The sequence below is a fragment of the Vicia villosa genome, unplaced genomic scaffold (assembly GCF_029867415.1).
Source record: "Vicia villosa cultivar HV-30 ecotype Madison, WI unplaced genomic scaffold, Vvil1.0 ctg.000685F_1_1, whole genome shotgun sequence".
NCBI lineage: Eukaryota > Viridiplantae > Streptophyta > Magnoliopsida > Fabales > Fabaceae > Vicia > Vicia villosa.
In genome coordinates this window covers 357,035-374,025 of record NW_026705307.1, presented here as the reverse complement: position 1 = coordinate 374,025, position 16,991 = coordinate 357,035, and the positions used below count along the sequence as shown (strand labels likewise).

General features: G+C 36.4%; 1 protein-coding gene across 1 annotated transcript; it reads left to right on the top strand.

Annotated features, from left to right (window-relative positions):
* Window positions 1–2,281: 2,281 nt before the first annotated feature.
* Window positions 2,282–2,857, top strand: LOC131630492 (uncharacterized). Its single transcript, XM_058901267.1, has one exon. It carries the CDS (start codon window positions 2,282–2,284, stop codon window positions 2,855–2,857), a length of 576 nt encoding a protein of 191 aa, XP_058757250.1.
* The last annotated feature ends 14,134 nt before the right edge of the window (window positions 2,858–16,991 follow it).

Genomic DNA, 16,991 nt, shown 5'->3' with positions numbered 1-16,991 from the left:
TACCTCTCTCTAGCAGGAAACTCACGATACATCAGTGTCAGCCTCTCATCGATAGAATGCTCGCGAAAATACAACACTGGTCCACAAAGTTCTTGAGTTATGCAGGTAGAACTCAGCTGGTTCAAAGTACGTTGCTAGCTATTACGAATTATTGGACTCAAGTTTTTCCTTTGCCTGAGAAAATAATTCATAGAGTTGAAGCTTTGTGTAAAAATCTTATGGTCGGGGAAAGCAACTGGGAAGAGAGCGCTTGTAGCCTGGGACAAGGTCTGTGATCCTCATAATGCTGGAGGATTAAACATTACGGTGTTGGATTGCTGGAACAAAGCCACGTTCGCAAAGTTACTTTGGAACCTTCACAGGAAGGACGACAAACTCTGGATTCGATGGCTTGATGCATATTATATGAAGGGTGTCGACATAATGCAATGGCAAATGAAACAAGATTGTTCATGGATTTTCAAAAGTATTATGAAGAAAAGAGACATGATTCGATGCAGCCCCTATTGGATGAAAAGTCTAAATGACAATAGTTTTAGCACACGGAAAATGTACACAGAGCTGAGAGGTGATAGGGCTGACATGAATTGGAAGAAATTGTTTTATCAAAATTACGCTCGTCCCCGTGCTCGTTTTATTCTTTGGCTTACTGTTCTGGGCAGAATCCCTACAAAGGATAGACTAGGGCGTATTGGCATTCACACTGATGGAAAATGCAGTGCGTGCGACCAGCCCGAGACGGTCCTTCACCTGTTTTTTTACTGCAGCTTCACACAGCAGATTTGGACCAAGGTACTCACATGGCTCGGGTATCAAATACAGAGGCGGAACTGGAGTAGAGAGTGGCAATGGATTATGGAAGAAACTGCAAAGAAGGGCTGGAAGAGATGTCTGCTAAAAATGGTTGTTGCTGAAACCATTTATCATGTATGGCAACATAGAAATGAAAGAGTTTTTGGGAACACTAATCAAACCATGAATATAGATGAGAGAATAAAAATCATGGTGATGATTCGTGGGCAACATAAAAGGAAACTTGCTGAGCATTTGGATGTGGAACACATGCTGATAAAGTAATTATCTGTTAGAGTTGTTGTTATGTTATTTTGATCTTAGCTTGTAGCCTGGATCTTCGGATCGACATGTATTAACTGTTTTTGGTTAGAAATAAAGTATTAATTTTCTCCAAAAAAAAAGTAATTTTTAAATAAGTAATTTTCATGATTTCTACTAATATTAACAAATTTTATACATAAATTTTAATCTATGAGGTCTCAAATCCAAGTCCCTTCAAGTTAAATGATTTTCACTTTACAACTAGACAAATTAATTTCTATCGTTAATAAAGTGACTATCATTTACAACTAGAAAAATCAATTTCTATTGTTAGTAAAGTGACTATTATTTACAACAAGACAAATCAATTTCTATTGTTAGTAAAGTGACTATCATTTACAACTAGATAAATCAATTTCTATTGTTAATAAAGTGATTATCATTTACAACTAGACAAATCTATTTCTACGGTTAGTAAAGTGACTATCAATAACAACTAGACAAATCAATTTCTATTGTTAGTAAAGTGACTATCATTTACAAATAGACAAATCAATTTCTATTTTATTAAATTGACTGTCATTTAATCTGAAGAGACTTAGGTTCGAGACCATATTGATACAAATTTTGTATTTTTTATTTTAAATTTAGAATTGTTTAAGATTAACCACATGGGCCTGAGTTCAACTCCTTATAAGAAACAATTTTGGCTTTTTTATATTATTAATTTATAGTTGTTTAAAAATGAAATTAAAAATAAAAATTTTAAAAATGAAAATAAAATAAAATCCAACGTGGCAATCCAGTCACGGTTTAAAACTAGGAAAAAACCGGTTTGAAAAAAATATTAAGAGAAGGACTTATATGATCCGGTTAAATTTTATAAGGGATTAAATTGGGTCTATTTTATTGTAAAGGACTAATTTGACTCCTGTAATATTTGTGAGGGACCAAAATGGGTCTTCACTCTTAAAAAAATATCTTTTACAGGGGTCTAAAGCAAATCTCGCTAATATTACAGGGGATTTTGTATATTTAACTCAAAATAAAAATACAAAAAACACATATTTATTTTAGTAGATTAGCCCATTTTTTTAAACGATAATAACAAAAAAACTCAATTCTTCTCTCATTTTTTTATAAATCTCAAAAAATTCAAAACAAATATTTTCTCTTTCTTTTAACTAGTTTTATTTTAAAAATTAACAAAAAAAATATCAGGAAGATGTACTGGACAGAAGTGAAAGAGAAGAAGGTTTATGTGACAAGGAAGATGTATATGGAGCTTCGCAGAGACAACCCGTCAGTGGCTTGGCGGAAGATTTTATTTGACAACCATGCTAGACCACGATCATTGTTTACGCTCTGGTTAGCATTAAGGGAAAAGCTTCCTACAAAACACCGGCTAAAACAGTTTGGATTTATTGATGAGAATGTTTGCAGTTACTGTGAGGACATTGAATCCACTAACCATTTGCTCTTTGCTTGCAAGGGAACAAATCACATTTGGAAAGAGGTGTTGAGATGGATGCATATTCAAAGAGAACCTGATTGTTGGAGCCAGGAAGTGAGATGGATGACTACTGAAGCCAACAAAAAAGGTTGGAAGACTCAAATTTTGAAAATTGCTCTAGCAGAAACTGTGTACGAGGTGTGGAGATATGGAAACGAAAAAATATTTTCAAATAGAAACATAGATCATTTGGTGGGAAATAAGATCAAGGAGAGTATTTTGGGTAGATGCCTCATGAGTAGGAAACTACAGAGTCATGTAAATGTTTCCCAGAGTTGTATAGAATAGGATGATGAGATTTCCTGGATCCTTGGGATCGGCTGTTTGAACTGTTTTTGGTTTAATGATAAATATAATGCTATTATTCCAAAAAAAATTGTACATACTTATAATCCCCTGATTAATTCAACCTTGACTAATTTAACCTTCACACTAATTTGTAAATATAATATATATGTGTACATAAACATAAAAAAAACAAAGAATCAATTCACACTCTAAAGTCAATGGCAAGTTATCAAACTAATTTTTTGCTCCATGCGATGATCGATTTCTTTCTCTCCGTGCGATAACCAAGTTCAAATACTTTTCATAACCTAAAATCGACCCACAAATTAAATTGACCCGAACTACGTAGACTCTGATTTCCTCATCCATCGATAAGGATACATAAGCACAAGGTTGTGAAACCAAATGCGAGTTGTCATACCCAAAATTTCACCCCCCTAATATTTCACATCATACAGCATCTCATATACATGTATGCATCATCAACTTAAAATCAACCACCAAGAACCTGTTGCTTGTTCACCAAGTCCTCAAATTAGGGTTTCAAGACTCAAGAGATTCAGGCAAAGGACCAATCAATGATTTAAATGATCCTCAATGTAACATGAAGATCAAGAAGTCTCGTTCATCCACATACAATCTCAAGTTTCAAGGTCAACAACTTTCAACTTCATCTGGTCCACAATAAGGGTTTTGATCTAATTCATGTGGGAAGTTGACTTTTAGTCAAGGCATGGTTCCATGACCCAAATCATGATTCAAGGACCTCCAATACCTCATTATAATCTACTCACATTATTCATTTGGTTGAAAGATCCTGATTCAATTTGATACTTGGAAGATTGCAATTCATTTGGAAAAAGTCAACTATTCAGTTTCACCTTTAACTTTTAAGGAATTTGGTCAACCATGGACTTTTGAAGATCAGAATCATGAATATATGCTTAGTGAATTCATTTGATCAATAAAAATCAAGAAAATCAATCAAGTATCATAAAGTCAACAATTAGGGTTTTCATTTTTTCATGAAGAATTACATGTTTTTCACTCAAACTTTGAAAGGTCATAACTTCTTCATCCCTTGGCCAAATTTTTTGTTCCAACGCTCATTTTGAAGAAAAAGTCAAGATCTACAACTTTGTTATTCTGAACAATTTATCAAAAAATGAATGTTTTTAAGTTATGAGCTCATGAAAAATCTTTCAACACTTAGAAAAAATTTCAAAGTGGAGTTTTACCTATTTTTCTACCAACTTCAAGGCCACTTTTCATGATGATCCAAGATGAATCAATTCAAACCATGAACATGAAAGTTGAAGTATGTCATTCAAGATTTCCAAAAAGTAGTAGAACATCATTTGATTTTACTTGAGCAAGAAGTTATGGATTTTTGAATAAGGGTTCATGAAACTAGTTTTCAAGCATAACTAGTTTTGCATCTTACCAATTCTACACAAGTTTCTCTTTAATTTGGCACATGTTTAAGCATTGTCGTCAACCAAGATCAATGAGAATATTTGTGAATCATTTCAAAGGGATTCCAAGTACATGATATTTTCAGTTACATGTGAAAAAGCAATCATTACAAAATGGAAATTTATGTGAAATTGGTGAGTCATCAACAAATATCTTCAAATGCCAAAATTTGTGACTCATTCAATTTTAAATCAACTTGCCAATTGGTGATGAAGAGTTAGAGGATTGAACTCTAATCAAGCCAAGAATTATCATTGCAAAAAAAAGAAGGAATATTCTCTAAAACTTACTCACTAAGTTACTTACTCTCCAAACTTCATTTGCTCTCAAACATGACTATGAGCTTGGCCTATAAATAAAGACTTCATCTTTATTCAAAATCACACAAAAAAACTTGAATCCTTGTTTTCTCCAAAATCACTTTGTTTCTCAAAGTTTCAAAGTCTCATGGAGTGAAGAATCAGGTTTCTCAAACCAGAGCCATTCTCTTCAAACCAGGCATCCAAACACTGCACATACATCATGTAGAAGTGATCCAAGCCTTCATTTCAGCTCCATAATACCAGAATCACCATCTCCACATTCAACTTGGAGCATTTGCAATTGAGGTCGGGCAGAGTAATTCGGAAGCTCTCAATCCAATTCAAGCATTCAGGGCCCTTCTAATATTATCATAGAAGCTATCCAGATCATAATCTTACGCTTGTAACACCTAAAACTCAGAATTCAATTTCCACTTTGAAGGTAAGCGTTGAACTTTGAATTCTATGATTCATGCATTTTAAACATTCAAACAAGTTATCAACATGTTTTTTCACGTGTATAGATCATTTACCCTCTATCAATTGAACAAAATCATGCATATCCAGGATTTCATGTTGAATTTTAGTTTTTAGGGTTCTTAGTGTTCATACGACTAATCTTGAGTTACACTAAAAATAAATTAAATTAAATACCACCATTCAATTCCTTGTGAAAAAAATGAGCAAAATTCATGTTTACTTCATCTCAATTGGTTGAGAAAAGAAAGAGTTGGGGATTTTGAATTTGAAGATGCAAGCTTGAAGAAGATGAACATGGTGGCACCATTTTTTCAAATTTCTAAAACACGTTTTATAATATAATTAACTGTTTGCATTTATAAACTTGAATTCATCGTTGCCCTAGTGGCTGAAGCGTGCGTCCAAAGTCTTGTCATGCCATAGGTCTGGGGTTCGATCCTCCCCTTAGACCTTTTGTTTTCATTCTTTTTTTTACACAATTAAACACTTGTTTTAAAATATATTAAACTGGGTCACTACTTTAAGAAGCTCAGCACGTGGTTCAGTTGGTAAGAGTTTTAATTGGTGACTATAAGGGCATGGGTTCAAACCTAATTTTTTAACACTAAATTCTTTCATTTTTTTTCACATCTTCACACAATTATTTAACATAGCAAAATTAATTATTTAAGTTGATTTTTTGCACACTCTTCATTTATCACATATATTTTATGATTATACAAAAAAATCAAAAAATATAATATTTATTTGATATATTTTATTAGGTTAAAAGTAGTACTTTTTAAAGGTTTTTACACTTATAAAAATACTTTCTTTTTGATTTCTTTCTTAACCTAATCAATTTCAAACATCCATGTAAATAAAATATCATGTCTTAAGTCATTATTTTAAATGTACATAATATGTTTACCCTAAGCATTTGATTTTATACCTTAATCAAACTGATTTTCAAAATACCTCCCGTTTAACTAGACGGTTAGGGTTTTCCTCAACCAAACCTTCTTAAAAACTTTTGATCTTCAAAAAAATATATTTGGCCCTCTATTAGAGTGTAAGACCCAACACCCTTTGTACATAAATAAATAACACGTGGGCCTTTATTAGAGTGTAAATCCCAACCTCTTTTTGTAAATAATTCCCTGGGCCTCTCCTTGAGTTGTAAGTCCCAACCCCTTTTTTTATTCACTGGGTTTCTCCTTGAGTTGTAAGTCCCAAACCTTTTCTTTGGTTTTCAATAATCATTGGGCCTCTCCTTAAGTTGTAAGTCCCAACACCTCTTTCAAATCAATATTCCTGGGCCTCCACTTGGTATAAGCTCTATCTCTATTAACTCATCCATGATTTAAATATTTGTTTACTTCATACATGTCATATTTATTTACCTATTATACCTATTATACATGTTATACCTTTTATACTTCTCATATTTGCTATATATTTGTCATATATAAACTGTTTTATACTACTTAGATCTTTCCCCCAAGAAAATCCTAAGATACACCTTATATATTAGGACCATGACTAGGATGATGATTACTTCCCGGTGAAGCCTCTCCTATATTAGACAATCATAGTATTATATACCCAAAATAGGAATTATTCTCGGTGAAACTTCTTAAACCCATAGATCAATCAATAGGGCACACCCACCTAAAGAGGATTATTCCCGACGAAACCTCTTACCCTTTTTCTTAGAGCCAAAAATAGAAAATCCCACATAGATTTCTCTTGTGCTAAAACAAGGACCCTCGATTAGCCTCCTCTTGGGCTCAAAATGCAAGGACCCACAGGCTTCTTAGAAGTTCCCCTGCCTCCTCTTAGGCTTAGTACAAGGACCCTCAGGCTTCTTAAAATCATAAGACATGTCTTAGTTACCCTTATCCAGTCCATGTGAGGATCAAAACCTTTAGAATACACAATCACAATCATTCAAGTACTTAAGACTCTCTCCTAATTCCCCAACACCGAGTCAATTCCCCAAGAATAAGAGACATGGGAAGTCTCAATACTAAATCCGTCCTTAGATAAGTCAGACTCAATCTCAGGCTTTATATGAGACAGAAATATAACCCCTCAAACAGGTTGAGTCTCAAACCCCATTACAAAAATCAACCCCACACTCACAAAATATCCCTCCAGAGTCAGCCTTAATTTTGGGCTTAGTACAAAACAGATAAAATTCCCCAGTAAGATAAATCCCAGTGGAGTAATCCTTAATAGAGTCAGTTTTCAACCCTCTCTTTAGCCTTAATCTTGGGCTTTTTGCAAGACAGTAAAAAAATCAAAACCTTCCTAGAGGTGAGACATGGATCATATCTATGGGAGAGATATCTTTTCAATTACACCACATTCAGAAATCAAACATTTCCCATTTGATTGATGTAAGTGGCACACTTGTTGATTTAAAATCCAAGTTTGAGTCCCTTTCTTATGGTTGAAGTTTTCTTCTTTCATTTAAGTGATGTAAGAAGCAGACACTTATACACTCAAGTTAAGGCACATCTCTTATTTTTCAAAGAACTTTCTTTTTATTCTCTCAAATGTTTGTGGTGAAATAGGTAAGATATCTTCCCTGTTAAGATGACAATTTGTCTCTTTTCTCTTACCAAAAATAAACTTTTAGCTTAAATCTTGAGCTTTAAACAAGACACAAATAAAACATCACCAATATATAGCCAGAACTACGACTATTCTGATTTCTCAATTTATTTCTTTTAAAAAAACGTAGGTACGAGGTTCATCCTCGACGAGCACACAACCATAATTACCTATAGTTCCCCGAACTACAGTCTGACTTCGTCTAGGGATATGTAGGCATGAAACTTGCAAGAATCTTTGCGAGCACACAAAACCAAAAAAACATGTTCAGGTCCCTCACCTTTTTTAATAATCGTCACTACCTTCTGTATACAAAGGAGAAACTTTCCCAGTAACAAATAAAATAACCCATAGCACAAACACAAACACAAACAAAGGGCTCCCGTAGAGTACTACAGATACTTAGGGTGTTAATACCTTCCCTCTATATAACCAACCTTCCGATCCTTCGATCTCTCAGGTGCTCTGCACCTAACTAATATTTAGGGTTTATTTAGATTTCCCCCTTCCTTTCTAGGATAGATTAAAAGTTCAATGTAAACGCGTTCCAAAGTAATCGACCTTTATTTCATATTCCCATTCCCTTTTGCATAACGGATGTGGGTGAAAGCGGGGGTTCACTTTCCGCAGCGTACACGAGTCGACTAACAAAAAAACTAACATTTTCCCTCTTTCACCCTTTTTGTAAATAATCTTTATAAATAAATAAAAGCAAGAAATCAATAGCAAGGCAAACACCACTTGACAAAAACACCTTAACCTTAGAACTAGAGAAGGTTTCCCTTTAGTACAAGGAAAGTGATGTTAGAACAAGATTTGTTCTGATCAATTATCTTAGTTTTGATGATAACAATAATATGAATTTTGCTTAAGATAATATGGTACTCTAATCCAATGCAATTTCCTTTTCAGGAAATATATAAAGAGTATGCATAATTCAGCGCTCAGAAGCTTTGTCTCAAAGGGTTCAGCATGCAACATCAGGACATGGTCTGGCAAGACATCAGAAGATGGTCGAAGCAGAATCAGAACATGGGTCTATGGAAGCATCAGAAGAACATGAGATCAGAAGCACTGAAGTTCTGATGGTATCACGCACAGAAGCACTTCAAGGTCAGAAGATCAGAAGATGCTTTGCACCAAGCTGTTTGACTCTGATGATATTCAAACGTTGTATTCACAAACATCAGATCAGAAGGAAGTACAAGTGGCAAGCTACGCTGACTGACAAAAGGAACGTTAAAAGCTATTAAAGGCAACGTCAGTAGACACAGCGTGAACAAGGCTCGAGGTAGTTGACAAAAGCGTATAACATTAAATGCGATGCTGTACGGAACACGCAAAGCATTAAATGCACTCAACGGTCATCTTCTCCAACGCCTATAAATATGAAGTTCTGATGAGAAGCAAGGTTAACGATTCTGAACAAAACAACTCATATTAACTTGCTGAAACTCTGTTCTATTCAAAGCTCAGAATCTTCATCTTCATCAAAGCTCACTACATTGCTGTTGTAATATATTAGTGAGATTAAGCTTAAACGTTAAGAGAAATATCACAGTTTGTGATTATAGCTTTTAAGAAGCAATTGTAATACTCTTAGAATTGATTACATTAAGTTGTAAGGAACTAGAGTGATCGTGTGGATCAGAATACTCTAGGAAGTCTTAGAGGTTATCTAAGCAGGTTGTAACTAGAGTGATCGTGTGGATCAGAATACTCTAGAAAGTCTTAGAGGGTATCTAAGCAGTTGTTCCTGGAGTGATCAGTGTGTGATTAGAAGACTCTGGAAGACTTAGTTGCTGACTAAGTGGAGAACCATTGTAATCCGTGCGATTAGTGGATTAAATCCTCAGTTGAGGTAAATCATCTCTGCGGGGGTGGACTGGAGTAGTTTAGTTAACAACGAACCAGGATAAAAATAACTGTGCAATTTATTTTTATAGGTCAAGTTTTTAAAGCTACACTTATTCAAACCCCCCCTTTCTAAGTGTTTTTCTATCCTTCAATTGGCATCAGAGCGCCGGTTCTAAGGTGCAAGCACTTAACCGTGTTTAGAAAAGATTCAGGAAGAGAAAAACGCTTCAGTAAAAGATGGCTGATGAAACTGCAAAGTCTACATCTACATCTGGCTCTGCTGAGCAACACAACGGTAACAATGGTTATACTAGACCGCCGGTATTTGATGGTGAAAACTTTGAATACTGGAAAGATAAACTGGAAAGTTACTTTCTTGGTCTAGATGGTGATCTATGGGATCTTCTGATGGATGGTTACAAACATCCGGTAAATGCCAGTGGCGTAAAGCTGACAAGGCAAGAAATGAGCGATGATCAGAAGAAGCTTTTCAGGAATCATCATAAATGCAGAACTGTTTTGCTGAATGCTATCTCTCATGCTGAGTATGAGAAGATATCTAACAGGGAAACGGCCTATGACATATATGAGTCCTTGAAAATGACTCATGAAGGAAATGCTCAAGTCAAGGAGACTAAAGCTCTCGCTTTAATCCAGAAGTATGAAGCCTTCAAGATGGAGGATGATGAAGACATTGAAAAGATGTTTTCAAGATTTCAAACTCTTACTGCTGGATTGAGAGTTCTTGACAAGGGATACACCAAGGCTGATCACGTAAAGAAGATCATCAGAAGCTTACCCAGAAGATGGGGTCCTATGGTGACTGCATTCAAGATTGCAAAGAATCTGAATGAAGTTTCTCTGGAAGAGCTTATCATTGCCTTGAGAAGCCATGAAATAGAGCTGGACGCAAATGAGCCTCAAAAGAAAGGTAAGTCTATTGCATTAAAATCCAATATCAAGAAATGCACTAACGCTTTTCAGGCTAGAGAAGAAGATCCTGAAGAATCAGAATCTGAAGAAGAAGATGAACTGTCCTTGATCTCCAGAAGGCTAAATCAACTCTGGAAGAACAAGCAAAGGAAGTTCAGAGGCGTCAGAAGTTCAAAGAAATTTGAACGTGGAGAATCTTCTGATGACAGAAGATTTGACAAGAAGAAGGTCATGTGCTATGAATGCAATGAGCCTGGACACTTCAAGAATGAATGTCCAAAACTTCAGAAGGAAAATCCCAAGAAGAAGGTTCATAAGAAGAAAGGTCTTATGGCAACCTGGGATGAGTCAGAAGATGATTCAGACTCTGAAGATGAGCAGGCTAACTGTGCGCTGATGGCGACAGAAGATGACGGATCAGAATCTACATCAGAATCAGATTCTGAAGAGGTATTTTCTGAACTTACTAGAGATGAGTTAGTTTCCAGTCTAACAGAACTTCTGGAATTCAAGTCTCAGATTAGTCTCAAATACAAAAAGCTGAAAAAGCTATTTGAATTTGAAACGAAGAAGCTTGAGTTGGAAAATTCTGAATTAAAAGAAAAACTTTTAAAATTATCCAATAATGTTGGATCTCCTTCTGATTCAGAAAAATCCACTCCTAGTCTAAACCATATTCTGAAAGAATATGATTTAAGTTTCAGGAAGTTCTTATCTAGAAGTATTAGCAGAAGTCAGCTAGCTTCTATGATATATGCTGTGTCTGGAAACAAAAGAGTCGGCATTGGTTTTGAGGGTGAAACCCCATACAAACTTGAACCTGTTGATGAAATGAAAATCACATACAAGCCATTGTATGATCAGTTCAAGTATGGCCACTCCCATGATATTAGGCACACTTCACATGCTCAAAGTTTTCACATTACACACACTAAGAAGCATGTGACACAACCTAGGAAATATCATGAAACTCACATTAAGAATTATCATGCTGTTCCTCCTATTGCTTACAATGTTAAACCCAAGTTCAATCAGAACTTGAGAAAATCTAACAAGAAAGGACCCAAGAAAATGTGGGTACCTAAGGATAAGATTATTCCTATTGTAGATATCCTTGGCTGCAAAAAGGACAAAGCACAACATGTCGTGGTACCTGGACTCTGGATGCTCACGACACATGACAGGAAGAAGGTCTATGTTCCAAGACCTGGTGCTTAAGTCTGGAGGAGAAGTCAAGTTTGGAGGAGATCAGAAGGGCAAGATAATTGGCTCTGGAACTATAAAGTCTGGTAACTCTCCTTCCATTTCAAATGTACTTCTTGTAGAAGGATTAACACATAACCTCTTATCTATCAGTCAATTGAGTGACAATGGTTATGATATAATCTTTAATCAAAAGTCTTGCAAGGCTGTAAATCAGAAGGATGGCTCAATCCTATTTACAGGCAAGAGGAAGAACAACATTTATAAGACAGATCTGCAAGATCTTATGAGTCAGAAGGTGACTTGTCTTATGTCTGTTTCTGAAGAGCAGTGGGTCTGGCACAGAAGATTAGGTCATGCTAGTTTGAGAAAGATTTCTCAGATTAACAAACTGGATCTTGTCAGAGGACTCCCTAATCTGAAATTCAAATCAGATGCTCTTTGTGAAGCATGTCAGAAGGGCAAGTTCTCCAAACCTGCATTCAAGTCCAAGAATGTTGTTTCTACCTCAAGGCCTTTAGAACTCTTGCACATTGATCTGTTTGGCCCAGTCAAAACAGCATCTGTCAGAGGGAAGAAATATGGATTAGTCATCGTAGATGATTATAGCCGCTGGACGTGGGTAAAATTCTTGAAACACAAGGATGAGTCTCATTCAGTGTTCTTTGATTTCTGCATTCAGATTCAATCTGAAAAAGAGTGTAAAATCATAAAGGTCAGAAGTGATCATGGTGGTGAATTTGAGAACAGATTCTTTGAAGAGTTCTTCAAAGAAAATGGTATTGCCCATGATTTCTCTTGTCCTAGAACTCCACAGCAAAATGGAGTTGTAGAACGAAAGAATAGGACTCTGCAAGAAATGGCCAGAACCATGATCAATGAAACCAATATGGCTAAGCATTTCTGGGCAGAAGCAATAAACACTGCATGCTATATTCAGAATAGAATCTCTATCAGACCTATTCTAAATAAGACTCCTTATGAATTGTGGAAGAATATAAAGCCCAACATTTCATATTTCCATCCTTTTGGATGTGTATGCTTTATTCTGAACACTAAAGATCATCTTGGTAAGTTTGATTCCAAAGCACAAAAATGTTTCCTTCTTGGATATTCTGAACGCTCAAAAGGCTACAGAGTATACAATACTGAAACATTGATTGTAGAAGAATCAATCAATATCAGGTTTGATGATAAGCTTGGTTCTGAAAAACCAAAGCAGTTTGATAATTTTGCAGATTATGATATTGATATATCAGAAGTTGTTGAGCCAAGAAGCAACGCATCAGAAGCAGAGCTTCTCAGAAGCAAAGAATCTGAAGATCAAGTATCAGCTTCTCTGGAGAATCTAAGCATTTCTGAAGAACCATCTGTCAGAAAATCATCCAGACTCATTTCTGGTCATTCAGAAGATGTCATTCTTGGAAAGAAGGATGATCCAATCAGAACAAGAGCATTCCTTAAGAACAATACAGACTGTCAATTAGGTCTTGTATCTTTGATCGAGCCAACTTCTGTTGATCATGCTCTAGAAGATCCAGACTGGATAATTGCTATGCAAGAAGAACTGAATCAGTTTACAAGGAATGATGTTTGGGATCTTGTTCCTAGACCAGATGGATTCAATATAATCGGTACAAAATGGGACTTCAGAAACAAGCCCAGAATGAGAAGATGAGAAGTTCTTATGTATGAGTATCTTCTGAAATGAAATTTTTTTATAAGAAGTTCTGATTGAAATCAATTAGAAATTGTGATTCAGTTATTACTAACGTTTCATTGTCTAAGTTGATTCAGAATCTCTTTAAAAGCAAAACAGGTGTAACTGGCTATCCAGATGGTAAACACGTGTTCACTATTCCTGGACAAGCGTGCGTGCAGTTGAGGGGACGTCTACTTAGGTAATTGTGCAAATCACGTCTTTTGTCATTATTATCTCTCCTCACGTCACGTAACATTAAATGCTTTTCATCATTTACTCTCTTTCAGTTTTCTTTTTATATTCTTCAAACGTTTCTTTTCCCTCTTATATTTCTCTCACTTTGCATTCAGTTTCTTTTTCGTTCTCTCTCTTTGCATTCATATCATAAACCCTAGCAGTTTCCAATATCTGCAACTTCATCATGAATCCATCGTCAAGCTCTGGGAATCAAGATAATGATCGGAAACAAAAGAGAAAGGCAACTGCTGAACTAGAAACCAAACCAAAAAGAGTAAGGATCACCTATGACCCTCTCAAAGTGAACCCGTTTGAAGCTATGATGTCTGGAAATTACTCTAGACGTGTGTATCAACCCCTTGACGGTACCCCTCAATCACCTCCCTCTTCACAGACCTCCACCACCTCTTCCTCCTCATTCATCCTCTCGGAACCACCTTCTTCACCATCTGATATCTCCTCTCCTTCAACCCATCCATTAGATATTTCTTCATCTCTCTCACACCCTTTTCCCACCAGAACACCTAACCCCTATAGTGTTGTTTTTCCCGACTCCAGGTTCACTGTCAACCCTCCAACCCCTACCACTCAATCATTTCTGGAGCTTTTACATTCTGATGTAAATGGCTGGTTGGAGATTCTGGGTGCTGCTCACCTTAACCATCTGGATGAGTATGCTACAAGCAACCTTTGGGATACCTTTCGTCAGGATTTTCTGGTTAGGGCTACAGACACTCAGAGAAGGATCATGTCTGAAGCTCCTGGTGTTCGTGGTCTTCGGTTGGAAGTTGGTGAAAGCAGCTATCACCATCTCATCAGGAACAGAAGAGTTCTTGAGGAGAAGATACCTGCAGATGAGTTGGAAGAAGAAAATCTCTGCAGAGACATCGTGGTGTGGAGACCATGGTTTCCTGTGCTGACTGGAGATTTTCAGTGGCTGTTTAACTGGTTCAGAATGAACCCTTCTGAAAAAGCACCTCACATGGTCTTTCCAGTAGTGGTTTATCCTGCTGAAGTTGCTGGTCCTACTCCTCCAACAAACCTAGCTGCTATTCTTCAAGCGTTGGAAGTTGGAACTTCTGAGCTGCCTGAACCAGAATATGCTAAGGCTACTTCTGAGTCAGACTCAGATGAGGAAATGGAAGATGCACAAGCTGAAGATCTCCCAGAAGATCACCCTGCTGAGATTGCTGTCCCTTTTGGCAGAAATTCTGGTGCCTCTTCTTCTGGTGAAGCCTCAGCTCTGATAGAGACCTTGGAAGCTCTTCATCAGAATTAAGCTATGCTGACTTCTCGTTTGGACGCGCAAGAAGTAGCTAATGCTGAGTTTCGCTCCTTCATGGCAAGGCAAGCTACAAGCACTGACGGGATTCATGATGTTCTGGCGCGGATTTTGCGTAGGCTAGGATCTTAGTCCTTTGGTCTTTGTAGTTTTCTTTCCTTGTTGCATCTGTTTTCCTGCATTCCTCTTTTGTAATCTTTCTTGTTGAAATCAATGAAAAGTTATTTGTGTTTCTTTCCTTTTGTCTCTTGCTTTGCATCTGAATCTTTTCTGTTTTTTGATGTTATGACAAAAAGGGGGAGAAGATAAATGATAAATGATTTGATTAATCTATCAGTTGCTGGGTAAAGCTCCCACACATTTACTAACAAGAACTGCAAGTTCTATATGGTTTAAGTGTTTTGCAGGTATAAAGTAGTGAAGAGAATCTTCAAAGCAAACACAAGAAGCAAAACCATAAGAAGCGTTATTCTGTAAAAAGAATAAGCTCATGGAAACTGAAGCAAGCTGAGTGCTGTCAAGCTTCAGAAATCAGAAGCAAGAAAGAAGAATGAATCAGAAGCACTGATAATAGAATTTGATCCATATTTGTCTATTTGCTCTGACAAAATTCTATTTGCTCTGATACATTATTTTAGCCTATATGGCTCTGATACATATCATGTGTTCTAATATACATTTTATGTTCTGACTCGTTCATGCTGACTTTTGTCGTTTAGTGTTTGTTCTGTAACATTTCAGGATGTAGAGATGCTCTGATGATGCTCTGGTACATTCAACAATGTTCTGATACAAATCTAGCATGAAGTGATGTTGGTAGAAATTCAAAGCTCTGAAGCTATCCGAGGGAAGCAGAAATCAGAAGCTGTGAATGTTCTAAAGATCCAGAAAACTCAAGTTCTGAAGCTGTCCTAAATGGAAGCAGAAATCAGAAGCTGTGAATGTTCTGAAGATCAAAGAAATTCAAGTTCTGAAGCTGTCCTAGATGGAAGCAGGAATCAGAAGTTGTGAATGTTCTGATGATCAAAGAAATTCAAGTTCTGAAGCTGTCCTAAATGGAAGCAGGAATCAGAAGCTGTGAGTATTCTAGGGATCTAAAGAAATTCTAGTTCTGAAGCTGTCCAATGGAAGCAGAAGTCAGAAGCTATGAATTCTCTGAAGACAGAAGCTTATGTGATCGTCTCTACCGAAATAATCAGGGAAGTCTTTTATTAAAGTTCTTCGAGTATTTATTTCAGGGGGAGATTATTTATCTCAGGGGGAGATTGTTAATCTCAGGGGGAGACATATTCACATGCTCATGCTATAGCTGTGTAATTTGTCTTTTGCCGTCTGCTCTTTCTGATCGCAAATTCATATCATTTATATATGTTTTTGTCATCATCAAAAAGGGGGAGATTGTTAGAACAAGATTTGTTCTGATCAATTATCTTAGTTTTGATGATAACAATAATATGAATTTTGCTTAAGATAATATGGTACTCTAATCCAATGCAATTTCCTTTTCAGGAAATATATAAAGAGTATGCATAATTCAGCGCTCAGAAGCTTTGTCTCAAAGGGTTCAGCATGCAACATCAGAACATGGTCTGGCAAGACATCAGAAGATGGTCGAAGCAGAATCAGAACATGGGTCTATGGAAGCATCAGAAGAACATGAGATCAGAAGCACTGAAGTTCTGATGGTATCACGCACAGAAGCACTTCAAGGTCAGAAGATCAGAAGATGCTTTGCACCAAGCTGTTTGACTCTGATGATATTCAAACGTTGTATTCACAAACATCAGATCAGAAGGAAGTACAAGTGGCAAGCTACGCTGACTGACAAAAGGAACGTTAAAAGCTATTAAAGGCAACGTCAGTAGACACAGCGTGAACAAGGCTCGAGGTAGTTGACAAAAGCGTATAACATTAAATGCGATGCTGTACGGAACACGCAAAGCATTAAATGCACTCAACGGTCATCTTCTCCAACGCCTATAAATATGAAGTTCTGATGAGAAGCAAGGTTAACGATTCTGAACAAAACAACTCATATTAACTTGCTGAAACTCTGTTCTATTC

Coding starts and splice junctions, on each gene's coding strand:
- LOC131630492 (XM_058901267.1), top strand. CDS start 2,282: ATGTACTGGACAGAAGTGAAAGAGAAGAAGGTTTATGTGACAAGGAAG.